Source organism: Melanotaenia boesemani, chromosome 21 (genome assembly GCF_017639745.1).
Source record: "Melanotaenia boesemani isolate fMelBoe1 chromosome 21, fMelBoe1.pri, whole genome shotgun sequence".
NCBI lineage: Eukaryota > Metazoa > Chordata > Actinopteri > Atheriniformes > Melanotaeniidae > Melanotaenia > Melanotaenia boesemani.
Genome location: NC_055702.1, coordinates 4762538 through 4780867, shown reverse-complemented (window position 1 = coordinate 4780867; position 18330 = coordinate 4762538). Strand labels below are relative to the sequence as shown.

The following is an 18330-nucleotide window of genomic DNA, read 5'->3' as shown; positions in this document are numbered from 1 at the left end:
TATGACGAGATAGTGTTTTAGACTTATACACTGTATTTTTTCTTTTTATAATGTTGTGTCTAATTTTAAAGGTGTTTTGAACATCTCTTTGTGGTTGTTTTTGCATCTAAATGTATAAATTTTTCTTCTTTTTCTTTTTGTGGCTCATTGTGGTCATTTTGTCTTTATTTGCAGGTGTTTTGTGTATTGATGTTGTTAAACTACGTTTTTTATTTAAGTAAACAAAACAAAAACAAAAAAACGACTCTTCTCAGAAAGTTTTTTATTTTGAACGTACAGACCGGAAGAGCGTAGTTTCCGGTGTCTAGCTTGACTGCACTGAGGAACTTGACAGCCCCGCATCCTCCTGCACAGGACCTGAGTGCGTAAAATCGAGCTGCAGTTACAGTGCAGCCCGTCAGTTACCTGTGCAACTTTGTTTAGTTAATTTCATCCCTTTAAAAGCCATTTAGAAACTTCCAGAGCAGAAGAAGATGAACGTGAGCGGGCTCAGCAGTTGTGATTTCGAGCGGCATTTCGACGAAAGACGAGCTGCGGAATGGATGCAAGAAAACTGGTGAGTAAAAAGCTCAAAGTTTGTTCACAAAACAAACTAAAATTAAGTAAGCTAAACTGCTGGGCTGGTCTCCAGCTTCTGTTCGCCGACAGAGAGAGATGTCCGGTGGGCTTTTGTCTGCCCCCCTTTGGCCTGTCTGGGCTGCTCTCCACGGGGAGCCGTTGCCTCATAAATTAAAGCCATTTTATTGCGCGTGAACGTGTCACGGAACAGCTACAGCATATAATCTCATAAAAAAACGCTTTTAATTAAAATCTTTTGTGATAATGCAGGACACGTGATTTCAGGCCTGACTTTAGGAAAAAACTAAGCATGCAAACCTTATAATTTAATCTAGCAATGTGTTAATGCACAAACAAAAAAAATACAATGTGCAATAAATGTCTTCCTCATTGCCAAGTCCTGTGCAGATGGAGTGATTAATCCTCACTAAGCAGCTCCACCTTGTTGAACCACTTTCTTCTCTTTTTTTTCCCATGCACTTTGTTATTGAGCAACACTGAGAAAAGGTGTGGTGATGTTTCTGTAGATAAGCTGGTAAAGTCCAGGGGAAAAGTGCTGCAGGAGCCATACACTCCCCACAAACACTGATAGATGTGATGGCACCAGCAGAGGTAGTGTGTGCATAAGGTTTTGCAGAGATTTTTTTAAAAATCACAAGCTTGGGATGGGCAGATGGTTGATGTAGATCCTGTGAGGTGGCAGATTCAAACCAGGCAAATCAGCCCCATCCATTCAGTTGTATTTTTGCCAGTCTTAAAAAAAAGTCTTGAAAGTAGGACAGTATGTCTTTTATGGTACACTCTGGAGCACAGCGAGGAGGATTTGGCCAGCCTGACAGATTTTATAGATCGGTGCTACGCCAGAATCGTCATGGGGAAGCCAAACCAAACATAAACCTCATCCACCTCCACCAAAGGCCCAAGAGGATTCACTTAGAGCTATTTCACCACATGGGAACGACTCAACAGACGTTCTTATTTCTATAGATAAGAAACTAAGTCGTTTTGACCCACATTTGAGCCTGGTGGAAATTCTTCGAGTTCCAGGCGTTATGTGAACCACTGGAATTCAGCCAGAAGCAGGTGGAAACTCTGGCTGGGGAGAACGCCAGCCTCAGAGATCGGTAGAATTCCTCAGCGACTCTCTGCAGAAAATAAGAAGATAAAGGAAACGGCGATCGATCTGAAGGTGCGGAGCATGACAGAGAATCTGGTATTTGCAGGAATTCCAGAGCAGATGAAGGAGGACCCTGAGACCACGGTGAAAAACTTCATCCAAGCTCACCTGAAGCTCCCGAATGAAACGGTGAAAAACGTCTCCTTTCACAGAGTCCTACATCTGAGCGGGAGGAAACGGTCCGTGTACGTTCAGACAATTCGTTTTTGCGTTTTAAACCAAAATTGGATAAACTGAAAAACAGAACAGATTTTCCTTTACTATTCCCAGAATTCCAAGACGAGAAAAAAAAAAATAAATAAATTAAAAACCGACCCATTTTTTGATTTTGGCAATGCCTTTTTTCCCCTTCTGAATTGAAAGATGAAGACATGTTAACAGGCGGCCCGGAAGTTAGAATTCTTTCAAATTAAAAGCATTGATTTACACGTAGCATCATGCAAGTACATTGGATATTATATTATACATACATAAATAACTGCGTTGACCCCACAGACGATATGGTTGACCCATATAAAACAACATTAATATGTTCTTTAAGGCATACAGTGATCCTGAAGTAATAAAATTAAAAAAAAAATATATATAAAAATGAAAGCCTAGTGGAGGACAAGTAACCAGGATTACAACAGATTGTTCACCGTTTCTGTAATCAAAGTGCTGTGAACTCCTACGTTACGTTTAACTGCTGTGCTAAGCTGGCATATTACATGACAGACGACTCAATAAAATAATTTTGAACTTAAAATGCTCATATTTTCTCGAGAAGTGTTTACCCCGTTGAGATCACACAAACAGTGCAGTTAAAATTTCCTTTATAGTTTGATTAAATGTTGCCTCAGCGACATATCTGAGAACATTAGGTAAAAAACATTTACTTAACCAATTATAAAGGACAGACAGATAGACATACAAAGTCATTTCTACTAATTTGTACAAAAAAGGTAGCGGCAAGTAGATAAGGTGCAAGGAGTCATGAGGCAAAGGTCAACAGACCGATCTCAGCAGGTGATGGTGAAGATTGTACTAATACTGATGCAATAACGGCATGATAATATATAATAATAATTATGATATTGTTATATGATGACAGCATCATCATAACAATAATAATAATGATGATGTTATATTATTTTCTTTGTTGAACTTAACCATTGGCCACATTTTGTTGTTTTTCTGTGTTTTCTTATTGCAGATAGATGTTTCAGTAATGTACTGTGAACGTTTCATAGCTATTATTTCGTGCTGGCTAAGTTACGTTTAACGTCTGGAATTTATCTGTACTAAGCCGTCATATTACAAGGTGGAACACTCAATCTGCCAAAGCAGAAAATCAGCTTTTTATTCAGATTTTCCAGTGGGTAGGCTTTTTGTGCAGTTTTCTCAATAGTAAAAGTAAATAGTGGAGTCTAGAGAAGATTTTCATCAGTACAACACAGGGCAACGTCTAATTTCCTTACACAACTGCTGTTATCGAATCACCACAAGTTGGCAGCGTACATGAGGGAAAATGGACTGGACTTTGGCAGGCTGTACTAGTCCTTATTCCACGTGGGACTGCCATGAACAATAACGTGAAAATGCCATGAAGTACCTTTGTTTATGATCTATCACTTTCAATTTTACTTGCAGAAGTGATGGCCAGACCAGTGGTAGCACCCTGCTGCTGCAGTCTGATTGGTTGTGACACCTGCGTTTCAGAATGGGTGACGACTTCACCCAAATGCCCAAAATGCAGGGACAGCAGCTTTGGTGTCCTGCAGTTTCATTTAACAGAATTGGAGGACGTGATAGACATCCTCCAACCTGTCAGCAGGGGATAGAATTTCTTCATTATTATCTCAACTGGTGCTTTTTCTGTTCAGTTAAAAAGCTATGGTTAAGTTAGTTCAAAGCATTTGTTTATGTTGAAATTAAAAGGTTGGTCATTTCTTTTAAAACTGGTTGTGGTCTCTCCTTTATGTTGTCAACACAAGCCGGGCACAGAAACCGGCAACACACTACATTTTGAATCTGCCATTACGGTGTCAGAGTGTTTATGAATGAAAGCCATTGTGTTTTTGGTTATTACCAAGATTCCTATGGGAAAGCCAGGTCATTTAATCCGGATTTAATTCTAGTTGCGACAGCTTCCTTTGTACATTGGAGTGGATGGTATATTGTTCAATCTTTGGCAGTCCCACTTGAAATAAGGACTTCAGTATGTATAGCCTGCCAAAGTCCAGTCCATTTTGTCATGAATGGCGGACGTCGGAGGAGGTGAGGACCCAATTGCAGGCAGTCAGAGGCAGGAGGCAGAATTGGTGCAGGTGACCGGTTTATTCCAGAAGTCAAGACAGGGATAAATCCAATGAATTAAACCACACACGACCAAATAAGAGGATCTGACAAGGAGTGACTAAAAAACCAGGGACATATATACACGGAAGGAGTAATGGGGAACAGGTGAAGTGGATGAGCAATCAGGCCAGGTGATCTAATGAGGCAGAACAGAAACCACAGGAACACAAGAGGGAAAACCAAACATGACAAAACTGAAACCTGAAGCATGAACATAACAAGAACTATAAACCAAGAACAAGACCGAACTAAACATGACAAAAACCAAAATCCTAAACCATGATCAAAACACCCACCAAAACCCAGAAACCGTGACACATTTTCCCTCATGTAGTCTGCCACCTGTGGTGATTCAGTAACGGCAGTTGTGTAAGGAAATAGAATATTTGAAGTATTCCTACCCTGTACTGATGAAACAACTTTTCTAGACTGCACCATTTAGCCTGTATTTGCTATTGACAAAACTGTGCAAAATGACCCACCCACTGGAAAATCAGCATGAAAATGCTGATTTTCTGCTTTGTCAGATTGAGTGTTCCACCTTGTAATATGACGGCTCAGTACAGATAAATTCCAGACGTTCAACGTAACTTAGCCAGCACGAAATAATAAATATGAAAAGTTCACAGCACTGTGATCACAGTGGACAATCTTTTGTAATCCTGGTTACTTGTTACCGTCTAGGCTTTCATTTCTATAGTTTTTTTTTATTATCTCAGGGTCATTGTCTGCGTGAAAGAACATATTAATGTTGTTTTTTTTATGGGTCAGCGCAGTTAGTGTTGCTACGTGTTAATCTAGGCTTTTAATTTAAAAGAATTATGTTAACTTCTGGGCCGCCTGTTAACATCTCTTCCTCTTTCAATTCAGAAGGAAAAAAAAAAAAAAAAAAAAAAAAAAGGAATTATCAAAATCCAAAAACGGGATGGATTTTTAATTAGGTTCTTCTTGTTTTTCGTCTTTGAATTCTGGGACTAGGAAAGGAAAATCTGTTTTTGTAAACGACGGCACTTCCGTTTTTCCGATTTTGGTTTAAAACGAAAAAATGAATTGCCTGAACGTACACTGACCGGAAACCAGGGTCCAGCAGAACAAGACCCATTGTAGCCAAGTTCATCAGCTTCAAACAGAAGGAGCAGGTGAAGAACCAGGGCCGCGAACTGAAGGGAACCAACTTCGGAATAAACCACCAATATCTCAGAGAGACCCTGGATCGGCGAAGAGTCCTGTTTCCCATCAGGAGGAACTCCATCGCTGAAGGCACTCGCGCTATCATCTTGGTGGATAAATTATTATTAACGGACAGCTGTACTGCAAATCCGTGGCTCTACTGACTTGTTGGTATGCACTTAAATTTCCCTGTATTCTTACTAGATCATGTTGTTGTTATGGATGGACTCCTCGGAGACAAGGGATGATGAACAAGGATTTAGTAAACAAACAGAAACATTGTGCATGGTCTTACGACTGAAGGAACATGGTGGAGTTGAAGGGACATCAGGAAACATGGAGCCGTGCATGGAAAGAGGGGTAGTCCAGGTAGGTAGGAAGCAACGTCAAGGTCCGACAGGGCTTGAACGTGGTGCTGGGGTATATAAGGACTGGTGAAGAGATCGAGGACAGGTGTGACTGATTACAGATCCGGAGAGTGATTGGCTGTCGTGCAGGACTGGAGTGACTGTGGCAGGGTGAGGAATCAGGAACAGGTGTAGATGATCAGGGGAGTGATTGCTGGGGAGTTTGGCTGGGCAGACTGTGACAGGTGCGGGTGTGACAGTTATATCCATAAAACTGCCATAAAAGATCATTTAGTTAACAGTAAATTTACTCCCCGACTCCACTACACTGCTCTCAGTGCGGATGTGTGTTCTTTTAATTATTTGTTTCTTTTGGCACTGTCACTCTTTTCACTTTTCACTCTTCTTTTCGACCCTTTCATGTTTAACAGCAATCTCACCCATCATTATATTAATGCAAATCCAAACAGCAGCGCACACAAACACTTGAACATCAGACCCAGCTATATACATATGTATATATATATATATATATATATATATATATACACATATGTATATATATGTATGTATGTATGTATACAATCTCAGAAGCTTGAGAGTAGAGCTTTGATGTTGTAGAGTTTGGTGATATTTCACATTGAATAAGCACATGCTCTAAAATCTGTTTTTTATTTTATTTTTATTTTTTTCTTCGTGAAGTATTCTGCTTTTTACGTTACTGAGCTTTTTTGTTGTTTGTGATGGTGTTAGATCGGTATTTTTATAAGGTTTTAGTTCTTTAACAAATTAGCTGATCACAAAAGAGATTATTATATAACAATAACAGTAGTAAATTAACAATAAGTTCAAGCTAAAGGCTGATAAACATTTTCATTATGATTAATTCTGCAGTTTTTTGTTGTTTAAGATTTAAAAAAAATCCTTTAATGCCAAGCTGTGCCAAATATTTTCTATTTTCTTAACAAAACAAAATAACTCAAAAACCGAATTAAAATGCTTATACATCAAGAAACAAACTGACTGTTGCAGACCTGATAATAATAATAATAATAATAATGGATTAGATTTATATAGCGCTTTTCAAGGCACCCAAAGCGCTTTACATTGTGTGAATCCATTATTCATCCACTCCTCACTCATACCTGGTGATGGTAAGCTACGTGTGTAGCCACAGCTGCCCTGGGGCAAGCTGACGGAAACGTGGCTGCCAGTCTGCGCCTACGGCCTCTCCGACCATCACCGAACATTCATCCACACATTCATACACCAGCGATGCCAACACTGGAGGCAAGGAGGGTTAAGTGTCTTGCCCAAGGACACAACGACAGATGACTGCGGGAGCGGGAATCGAACCGCCGACCTTCCGACGACCTGCTCTACCGCCTGAGCCACTGCCGCCCCAATAAGCCCAATACCCTGAGTCCTTGTGCATCTCAAGGGTTTTGGCTTTACCAGATGTTTCTGTACACCGCACTGGAACAAACTGGGAGCAACGGTCAAACCCCCCTCTGGCCTAAACTGGGTCAACCGTCATCAACTCAGTTTAACATGAACCGTGCCAGTCTGGATTACTCATCTGCTGTATTCTCCCAACAACTGTCTATTGAAATAAGACAGATGCTGGATTTTAATGTGAAAACACAGATTTTCTCCCCCATCAGATCAGCTGTGGTTTCTGCCGCCAGCTCTTATTGATTTTTTTTTTCTTAAAATCACCCACAACTGGCAGTCTGGTCCAGCAGCTCATCTCTGCTAAACTTTGCTGTATTAAAAATGAAGGGGTGGTGTCATGAGAGTTTGGTGGACTTCATATGTACATAGTTTGGTGAATCATGACATACCTGTACTGATTTGACGAATGACCTCAGTGAGCCTGTTAGAGTTTGTCATGTTTGCTGTTTGCTGCAGCTGTCCGGTCCTTTACCCTGATTGTGAAATACCCTCTTTATGTAAGAGTGTTTTGTGTGTGTTATCGCCTGAGTCTGGCGTGTGATTTAGGGTTTAACAGTGCTGTTTGCCAGGGAAAGTCATTATCTCCAAAACTTGTCTTATCACTGAAGGAAATAAATAATGCCACAGACAGACAGACTCACACAGTTGCTTGTATCTGAATGAAAAAATCACTTGTTAATTAATTATTTTAAATGTTGATTTTAATTCAAATTTCCATCTAACAGCATGGTGCTGTTTAGGTTTGGATCTTGCAGATTTCTTGTAAGAATACAAACTGAACATTTTAAAATACTTTTCTAGGGAAAAGACAAATTCCCGAAGAGCACCTTGAACACAGACATTTTTGTAATTGTGTGACCAGAAACCTGTGCAGTGAAGCACTGAAGATGTACACATTTAAGAATTAAAATTTAAATGCCAAAAATCTTTGTATTGTTCTGATTATTAATATGTTATGATTATTTAATTTTTTCCCATTATATAGTAATGAATACAACATACATGCATGCATGAATAAAACATACTGGTTAAGTAATTCTTATCCGTTTGTACATGTTAATGTGTCTAATACAGTTACCAGAGTTGGCTTTGGTGTTCCACAGGGTTCTTTTCTTGGACCAGTCCTGTTCTCTCTGTACATGCTTCCTCTTGGCAATATCATCAGGAAAAGATGACATTTATTTCCTTTCTTCTCTATTTACAGTATGCAGTCTAATGAAACTACTCAGTGACTTAAGTTACAAACTCATCTTCGAGACTTAAAAGCCTGGATGACCTGAAATTTTCTTCTTTTGAACTCAAAGAAACCAGAGGCCACAGCTCTTTGGCCTCAACCTCAGAGATTCCCTTTTCTCAAATTATGTAGTTACCCTAGATGGCATTACATTGCTCTTCACATCAGCTGTAAGGAACCTTGGATAAATCTTATTTATTTATTTAACCTTTGTTTTACCATATAGATGAACTCTTTAATGAGCTCGACCTGGCCAACATTGCAGCGTGAACACGGACGTGAGGGGATTACATAGGACAACACAATACCTAACAAAATTGAAACAAACACATTAAAACATTAAATAATATTAAAACAAAGAACATTCACCAGGTTAAAGCCCATTATGCTGCAAAGCACCTGCACAAATTTTTGACTAGTACTTTTTATTTAAGTCATTTAAGTCACAAATAAAACACAAACAATTTACCGCCCTCCAGGTGACAGTATAGATGAGTTTGTCTCTGAAATGGGCATGATTCTCTCTGACATTCCTGATGATGGCACACCACTAATTGTCATGGGAGACATGAACATTCACATTGGCAAACCACAGGTAACTGACTTTCTGGCTCTCATCTACTCTTTCATTCTCAAACTGGTACAGACTCCCCCAACACACAAAGCTGGCAATACTCTTGACTTGGTGCTGACCAGAAACTGCTCCACAGCCAACCTGCCCTACACATGGGCTGACAACAGGGGCGCCTCAGGGCTCGGTGCTTGGCCCTCTTCTCTTTTCACTATACACCTCCTCACTCGGTGCAGTCATTAGCTCTCATCGTTTCTCCTACCACTGCTATGCAGATGACATTCAGCTTTTCCTTTCTTTCCCACCTGACAACACAACGTCTCAATGCGAATATCAGCATGCCTTGCTGATATCTCCGCATGGGTGAAGGATCACCACCTTCAGCTAAATCTGTCCAAGACCAAGCTTATGGTCTTTCCAGCCAATCCTTCCTTACCGCCACAGATAAGCGTGCAGCTTGACTCTATCACACTTGTGCCTACGTCTTCTACCAGGAATCTTGGTGTCATGGTAGACAACCGGCTGACCTTTAAGGACCATGTTGCCTCGGTTACCCGGTCTTGCCGATTTGCTCTCTACAACATCAGCAGGATCAGACCCTACCTGACTGAACACACGACCCAGCTCCTGGTCCAGGCTCTGGTCATTTCACGCATTGACTACTGCAACTCCTTACTGGCTGGCCTGCCTGCATGCTCAGTTAAACCTCTGCAGATGATCCAGAATGCAGCAGCACGTCTGGTCTTCAACCAGCCCAAAAGAGTTCATGTCACTCTGCTGCTAATTGCTCTTCACTGGCTTCCAGTTGCAGTACGCATCAAATTCAAAGCTCTGCTTCTGGCTTACAAAACAATAACCCAAACGGCTCTGGTCTACCTCCACTCCTTAATCCAGAGCTACACTCCCTCTCCACAGTTACGCTCTGCCAGCGAAAAACGCCTAGTGCTCCCACCACAACGTGGCACAAAATTAGTATTTAGACTCCTCTCCTCTGTTGTCCCCCGGTGGTGGAACGATCTACCAAACTCTGTCCGATCCGCAGAGTCCGTATCCACTTTTAAGAACAAGCTAAAGACTCAGTTGTTTAAGGAGTATTTCCACACTTAGCTTAACTCTTCTACAGAATGAGTTAGAAAGATTTGTCCAGCTCTTTGGCTCAACCAAGTACTGAAGAAGCTGTGTGCACTTATGCCCAAGATGATATTGATTGATGAAATCGTGATGTTTGTATTTAAACAAAATCACTTACAAAAACTACCAAAAAAACTTAAAAAAAAAAAAATTATATGCACTGCCTCTAGCACTACATGACAGCACCTGGGTTCAACTGGACTCAAAGCAGTCTGACCATCACTTAATTATGATGCCCCATCTTGTTTGAATTCATGCTTGTCTTGTTCTTACTCTCAAATGTAAGTCGCTTTGGATAAAAGCGTCTGCTAAATGACTGTAGAATAGAATAGAATAGAATAGAATAGAATAGAATAGAATAGAATAGAATAGAAAAACGCGTCTCTAAAGTGTCCTTCATTTATTTACATGCTAAACGTGCACCAAAATCAGAAGCATCCTTTCTCAAAGTGATGTATAGAAATTATTTTATCTCATACTTCATCTGGGTTTGACTACTGCAATGACATTTTAGCTGGTTGTCTAAATTTTTTATATTCTTGTCTTCTTGTTGTTTTATTATGTGAAGCACTTTGTAACCTCTCTGGTTGAATTACAGACACAAGGCGTTCTTTGTTTACTGGCATTTATTTGCACACAATCTGTCAACCATGGCGTGAGAATGACCAGAAAAACACATAATATATTTATATCACATAAACATTCTCATAGAGAATAAACCCACACGAAGCATATTATTCAATAGCTTACGTTTACAAACTAGTTAGCTTAAAACAATCACGTTTCATAATGTAGCAGGTTAAGTGTCACGTCAACTTGGCTAACACATTAGCACACACATTAACAAATAAGGAAATAAAACAAGCCTTTTTGGTTGCATTAACTCAAAGTGGGTTAAATGAAATCATCCTGTTGAGAGAGTCTGCTTTAGTCCTGGTGCTTGACATTATAGCATGCCGTTCGAAACGTCTTCTTTTAATTCTGCCAGGATATCATGCAGCCCTTTGTTAGTGCATAGTGAGCACCAAAAAGAAGTCCTGTCTTCAACATCACCAAAACTTTGGTTCCGCCATAAATGTATTATTTATTATTTATTTAATTATCAATTTGTTAAACTCAAAATTAAGTGAACTTAAACTCTGCCACTGATGGTTACTAAGGTATGAAAATTGCTTTATAAATAGTTTGATTGATTGATTAATGGCTGTTTCTTCTCTGCAGGAGCAAGTCATTTATGCTCTGTGGCCTGTATGCTGCACTCGTGTTTGGCGGCCAGCACTTCATGAGAGAAAGGCCGAAGCTGAACCTGCGGCGGCCGTTAGCGCTGTGGTCTCTAAGCCTGGCCGTCTTCAGGTGAGTCACATTCAAGCTTCAGCAGACTGTTACACCCTCAACCTAATACAAGATTGTGTCTTAGAAGTAAACAGGATTCAAAGGAGTTTATTCTCATTCCCATCTACGCTTACATAAGAAAGGAGCTAAAGTGGTACCAGAAACAACCAATAAGTGCAAACAATAGATAAATGCACAAGGTTAAAAAAAAATTACTAAAGAGAAATATAATAAAACAAAAAAAACATAAAATAGATATTTAAAAAAACAAAATCTTTTAAGGATTTTATAACAGTATCTTTTGTACATCAGATGCTGGCATCTTTGGAGGTGGTTTCATATGTGAAGGGAGGTTTTACAGCTTCAGGTGTAGCTCCAGCCACCCTCACTTTGTGTAAAAATCTTGCAAACCAACTCAACACAGAATGAGAATATTTAATCTGGTACAACTGTCTCTGATTTACTGTTAAAATGAACATGTTCTCTGTAAATTTCTTTGATTTTTTTCTCACTGAGTCAAGAGAGATTCAACAATCACTGCTTTAAGCTTCAGGAAGACATTTCTGCTGTAAGACTACAGGGTGAAAGTTTTCTCATTGGAAGTGTTTAAAATGTAAAAACTGTTCAAGTGACTCAATTTAAACAAACATTCCTCACAGAACTTAATATAGAACTTTTACTTTGTTTTCTTCTTTTGTTTTCCTTACATTTCCTGAAGCCTCTTCGGTTCCTTTTTAATAACAACACTCAGATTAAAGTGAATCCCTGGAGAATTATTTAATTTATTTCAAATCTATAACCTAACAAAAACTTTTTCATGTTAAATTAGCTTAGATGAGTGTTGAAATACTGAATTTTCTTATGCCTAACAAGAGGTGAGGTTTAAGACTTTAAGGCTGTGGCCACTTGCATGAAAAAGGACATTTAACATGTAATTTGATGTTTCTTTCACATAAAATACACTTAAATATGCTTCATTCATGTGAAGATTCTGTTGAATTATAGTTAAATTTGGCTAGTAAAATACCAGCTTCGCATTAGAGTCAATATTGTTTGCAGGAAACATATTCTATACTTCACTGAAGCGTCGCTGTAGAGACCTTTTAAGGGTTTATTGACCTCCCATTGATAAGTAATATTGAGTTTTTATGGTTTGAACTGTGTGCTCTCTGCTTCATTGATGTCTTTTATTAGAAGCAAGTTGCTTGGAAAAAAAACAAAAAAAAAAAACATAATTGCATGCATCACTGCCTGAAAATGTAAACCTTCATATTTATATAAGGACCTTCATATTTTGCATAAAGTTTGGGTTTAACCGTTTGTTTGTGTTGCTCTGCAGTATCATTGGAGCAGTCAGGACTGGATCATACATGTTGCACGTCCTCACACATGGCAGCTTCAAAGAGTCTGTGTGTGACAACAGTTTCTACCGAGCCCCCATCACCAAGTTCTGGGCATACGCCTTTGCTATTAGCAAAGCCCCTGAGCTGGGTAAGACCTCCTCCTCCTTTTCTTTGTCCTTTCCGGCCTACTGTACTAGCACGGTTGTGCAGCAGAGCTGGGTGACAAATTTAATCCCAATTCAATTAAACCGGATTTAACTGTGAACATTGATCACACTTAATGTTACACACTGACAGTTTAAACAATGTCGCTGCTGTGACTCTGACATAACACATTTGTGTCCAGTGAGAGTTTTGAATCTATTTCTAAAAACTGGTTAAACTGAAATTCACAGAAGATGACACCCTTAAACCCCAGGGACTAAGACCCTATCCACATGGGATGAGTTGTGGTGATTTTGCTACAGTTGTTTATGGTTTTGGATTTTCGTCAACACAGAACCGGCGTTTTGGGGAGTCTGAAACGGTTCCCAAAGTGAACAGTTCCACAAACACCATCCTTTTCTTTTCCATATGTACAACCCAGACGGCGCTTTATTTACAACCTAATGACATACTTGCCCCAGAGCCCTCTCAAACACGGCTAATAATTTTCACACGTCAGTCGACATGAATTAACATTTAAAAACACGTTAAATTATATATATATATATATATATATATATATATATATGTATATATATATAATATAAATACACCTGACTACAAGTCGCAGGCCAGCCAAACAATGAAAAAAAACTTATAGACTGGAAAACATGGTACTTAATATGCATGCAATTTAACAAATTTTAGGGTTTAGTAACTAAGTCAGAAATAAAAGACATACTCTAAAAACATGATTAATAATTTTATACATTCTGCTTGTGCCCAGTATATCGCCCACTAAAGATTATAAAGAGCTGTTGGGTGGATGTAAGACAGCACTGTGGTTGACAGTGTTTTTAGAGAACTTTACAAATAAAATTGGAGGGGATGAGACTTGGTTAGACAGACTATTTTTGCAATGCACTGAATCCATAGCAGAAGTGACCAGGTGAGTCTCTATACTTGCCTCTGGTTTTTGTTGACGATTTCTTTTCCACCGTCAGGAGACACCATGTTCATCATCTTGCGGAAGCAGCGCCTCATCTTCCTGCACTGGTACCACCACATCACTGTGCTGCTTTACTCCTGGTACTCCTACAAGGACCAGGTGGCAGGCGGCAGCTGGTTCATGACCATGAACTACATGGTTCACTCCCTCATGTACACCTACTACGCAGCACGAGCGGCCGGCCTGCGGGTGCCCCGCCCCTGTGCCATGATCATCACAGTCGCGCAGATCCTGCAGATGGCAATGGGCCTGGCCGTCCTGGGCCTGGTTTACCTCTGGATGCATGAGGTGCGCTGTCCCTCCAACATGGGCAACATTACTTGGGGCTCACTCATGTACCTCAGCTACTTGGTCCTTTTTGCCTTGTTCTTCTACAACAGCTACCTCAAAGACTCCTCAAGGGATAAAGGATCCAAGGCAGAGTAACATGTTGTATTAAAATGTGCCGCCAGCAGAAATGACCAACAGGGAAAGGCCGTGAATGAGTGAGTCACAGCTGGTTTACTGGTTATTTGGTGTTCCTGCTGTTACTGATTGACTTTTATTGCCATCTGCAGCTTTGATGTCATAGGTTGTAGGAAGTACTTGGCACATTTTATTGTGATCTCATTTATAGTTAGGAGAAAGAAGGGAGAGGAGACGCACTATTTTAGTACTTAATTTTATTTTAAATAATGTCTTGGTCACTCAGACTCAGCTAATGTCTAAAAAACATGAGGACAAATAATCTTTTAAAAATGTGTTAAAAAGGTTGCCTTTAATATATTTGTTAAAACTGATCTAAAGGGAAAAGCACTTATTAAGTTTATAAAACGTTTTATTAATTGCACAATGTTGAAATCAGGGATCTTTATACTCGGTTTGAAGCCTGTAAGACACTGACTGTATAGTGTCTTACTGTATAAGCACTTGTAGAAAATCTTTTGTTTAGCCTGCAAATGACCAGAAATGTGAAAATAACTAGTTTTTTTCTGCATCTCCAGCTGAGCAGCAGTTTAGAGAATCATTTAGCTACAGAAGAGGTTCTCCCAAACTCGCTGGCGTTTAACCACTGTGTACAGAAAACATGTTAATTTTTACATTTCTATTGTAAAAAGCTCCAAACTATGGTTTTGTCCAGTCTTCTGCTTAGTATTTACAAGTTTTTGTTTAAACTTTTTTAAAACAGTCTTTAAAGTCCCAAAACACGAAGACCCGAAGTTGCATCACTGATGCGTTCAGGTGCATCAGAAGATGTGTTTAGCACAACATGTTGAATAGCAGGGATATGAAAAAAAACAAACAACCCAAACAAACAAAACTAGCGATTTGGGAAATAAATAAAGCATTTACAGAATAAAAAAACTTTATTAATCCCAGAAGGAAATTTGTTGCATTGCAGTGCTTCTTAAAATAGTCACACACAGTAAGAGGAAAAAGAAAAATAAGAGTGCAAATGAGAAGTAGAATAAGGTACCGAGTTTAGTGAAAAGGAAATATAAATGATACAAGATATTAACAAATAGATGCATATTTACAATATTTACAAGAGGTTATGGTTCAGTGCAATGTGGAGTTTGATGTCTAGAGGAAGGGATGATTCCTGTGGCGTTCTGTTTCAAAGAGGTGGAATCGGTCCTGTATAGTCCTTAACTTGGACAGCATCCTCCTGTCTGACAGAACCCGCAGAGTCCAGCTCCACATCATGACTGGTTTTAGTGAAGGTTTGTTGGGTCTGCTGGTGCCACCTTCAGCCTGCTGCCCCAGCAGCTAACAGCATGAAGAGCTGGATTGGCCTGCACAGACTCGTAAAATACCCTGAGCATCGTCCGGCAGATGTTAGTTCATACTGTATTTCATCATTTGTTTTATTTTTTTATTTTTTTGAAGATGCCATAATTTTGGCCGTGAGTTCACTACAGATATTTTTTATGTATTTTTCTTTTTTTTTTTTTTTATGCATTCATTTAAGCTTCGTTTTCTAAAATATCTTTGTCCATAAATTCCCACTAATGCTGCAGATGTATCAGGCCAGTAGTTTAAATAGTGAAACGTGTTATGTGTGTTAGTGTGTTCACGCTTTAATCCCTTCAACCTTAACCTCTTCCTTTAGTAGAATACAGCATCTTGATATTTCTGTAGGTGACTTTTTCTGGCATTTTTCAGTAATGCTAAGAGCCAATAAATATTGGTGTGTTGACTAATTTACTAGCTTACACATCGATATCACATCCAGTGAACTGCACATATAATTTCTAAAAGACTTTAAAATGACCCTTGAATGTAGTGAAATAGCTCTTTCTTTATATCTTTGCCTGCAAAATCTGATGTGTTCACAGTCTGGAGCCTTGTTTCCCTTGGTGAGTTTGTACAAAGTTTTCAGACATGAAACAGTAGCATCACTGTGGACTTTCAGGTGCAGCTTCAGTTTTTTTTGCTGATCTAAACTAACAAAGTTTTCCATTAAAAGTTGTCTGTTCAAGTGTTGGCAGGAGCTAAAAGGGAATGCAGATGAATGCACTAAGTTTCAAAGGGATTCACTCAGAGAGACTGTCGGTAGAGTTACTAACATGGTCGTAGATAAAACGTCAACATTCATCGTTTGCTCTTATCACAGATGCACTTTGTTGTATCTGAGAGGGGAACGTGAGATGGAGTCGTCCCAGAGTAGCATGACAGTATCTCGTCTTGTTTTTCTGTTTTTTTAAACAGATGTTTACACACATCAGCACCTCACCTCAGCTAAATAAAGAAAAGTGAAGCATCAGATAACAGCAGCTTTTTATAAGTTTTATTCCTGGTAAAGAAGACAGAAAGCCATGAAATCTGCACAAAAAGGAAATAAAACTCTGCAGAGCATGAAAAATACACATGAGGAGAATCAAGTAATTTCACTAAATTTGACGTATAAAATGTGTCAACAGTTCAGATATTGGAATTATGTCTTTGCCCGTAGCGTCAATGCACCGATGCACCAAGCAACCGAATCTCATCCTCTTTACGTTTGCTTGTGTTAGATTTAAGTTTGACTAATCCCAGTTGTTGTGAAAGATGCTACAAGCTGTGCACTGTAGTTAAAAAGGAAATTACGTTTCTTTCTTTTGATAACCTGAATGATTATTTGGACTTAATCTGAAAATGAATAATTAGTCACAGCTTTAGTGGTGTAAACAGCTCTGTAGTGAGGTTGGAAGAAAACTGGCAACACATGTTTGTCCAAATGATTGTTTTGGGTAGAGAAGCATTAAAGGGTTGCGTCATCTCACCTTAAGATGGATTTGTTAATTATTTATGCTACTGCAAACTGAAACCGTCCACTTCCACATGTTGAACAAGAAATAAATGCACAATATCACATATTTATGAGCTGCTCTTAGTTTAAGTTATAAGCATGTTACAGTTTGAAAAAGAGAAAACAAGCAGCAGGCATGTTATGTTTTTGAAGCCTTTAAATAAAAACATGAATTCACAGTTTATGGATAACATCATGATTTGGGTTCAGAATAATATTGGCATTTAAAAAGGACAAAATCTTTTTGTCAACATCTCAACAAAACAATAAAACTAGATTTTTTTATAAAGTCCATACTGACCAATCGCAGCAGAGAGAATTCCTCCAATTCTCAGACAACAAACAAACTTCTTCAGGCTTTTTCAACTAAAGACAGCCAGCATCGTTCGTACCGATAGTTTCCTACTTCTTCCTGCTCCTCGGCCTTACTCCTTCATTTTGCAGGGATGTTATTTTCCTTTTAGTCTTCAAGGACTTTTGGTCACTGAGCCTTTCAGGCCATTTTGATGACTAGATAACAACTAGTTGTAGATCTCCCAAAAGAAAAGTGGCACCTACCACTTAAATAAAGAAGAATAAAAAACAGACAGCTGGAGAAATTAGGCTGACCATTGGCAGCAAAGACAACCACCATCTACAATAATTATGTTAATCTTATAAACAAACTTCTAAATGAATTCCTCTAATCTTTCATTTTCACTCCAACAATCTGTAGTTTAAGATTCTGGCTTGACCTTGACTGCAAGACCACTTCCACAGAAGTCTTTATCTTTTCTGGGCTTTACTTTGAACTCAAACATATTTTCAATGCCAGTATTACACTACAGATGACAGAAAATGAGAATTAGATGTTTAGATATAAGTTGAAGCTGCAGCCTGACAGCACCTGTTTCTAATGGGGCTTGCTAGATAGAAAACAGACTTGTGGATTTGTTAGTGAAGACATGATAAGAAGTGAAGTAAAAAGTCTTTATTTCTGATCAGAAAGAGTAAAACAGACGCCAGAAAGCACGCAGCAGTCTCAACAATTGTAATTCTCAACAATTACAAGGACAAGTTGCTTTGATAGGACACATTATCTGTCTAGCTATACTCACTGCTGGTCCACACGTCTGCTGACAAACTGAACAGTTTGGACCTCTTTCAGATAAAGATTTACCCATTAACACTGTTCTGGTTTGTGTCCTCTGTTTTATGTCCTTGTGCTCATTACAAAAGCTGCTTCTTCTTACAATAAAGTCATGCATA

At 39.0% G+C, this 18330-nt stretch overlaps 1 protein-coding gene across 2 annotated transcripts; it reads left to right on the top strand.

Moving 5' to 3' along the window:
• Window positions 1-317: 317 nt before the first annotated feature.
• On the top strand, window positions 318-15080 carry LOC121632872 (elongation of very long chain fatty acids protein 6-like). Of its 2 annotated transcripts, none has more exons than XM_041974648.1 (4): window positions 318-556; window positions 11205-11336; window positions 12655-12806; window positions 13807-15080. In XM_041974648.1, the coding sequence occupies exons 1-4, from the start codon at window positions 474-476 to the stop codon at window positions 14235-14237; spliced, it is 798 nt and encodes a 265-aa protein (XP_041830582.1). In that variant the 5' UTR covers window positions 318-473; the 3' UTR covers window positions 14238-15080. The 2 variants fall into 2 exon arrangements, with proteins under 2 accessions (XP_041830582.1, XP_041830583.1); XM_041974649.1 differs by lacking the exon at window positions 318-556 and adding an exon at window positions 5491-5614.
• The last annotated feature ends 3250 nt before the right edge of the window (window positions 15081-18330 follow it).

What these genes read in the sequence shown, in the direction of transcription:
- LOC121632872 (XM_041974648.1), top strand. Translation starts at nt 474, where the DNA reads ATGAACGTGAGCGGGCTCAGCAGTTGTGATTTCGAGCGGCATTTCGAC. An exon ending in CTAAGCCTGGCCGTCTTCAG is followed by an intron (nt 11,337 to 12,654) that starts GTGAGTCACATT and finishes GTTGCTCTGCAG; the next exon opens with TATCATTGGAGCAGTCAGGA. An exon ending in TAGCAAAGCCCCTGAGCTGG is followed by an intron (nt 12,807 to 13,806) that starts GTAAGACCTCCT and finishes TTCCACCGTCAG; the next exon opens with GAGACACCATGTTCATCATC.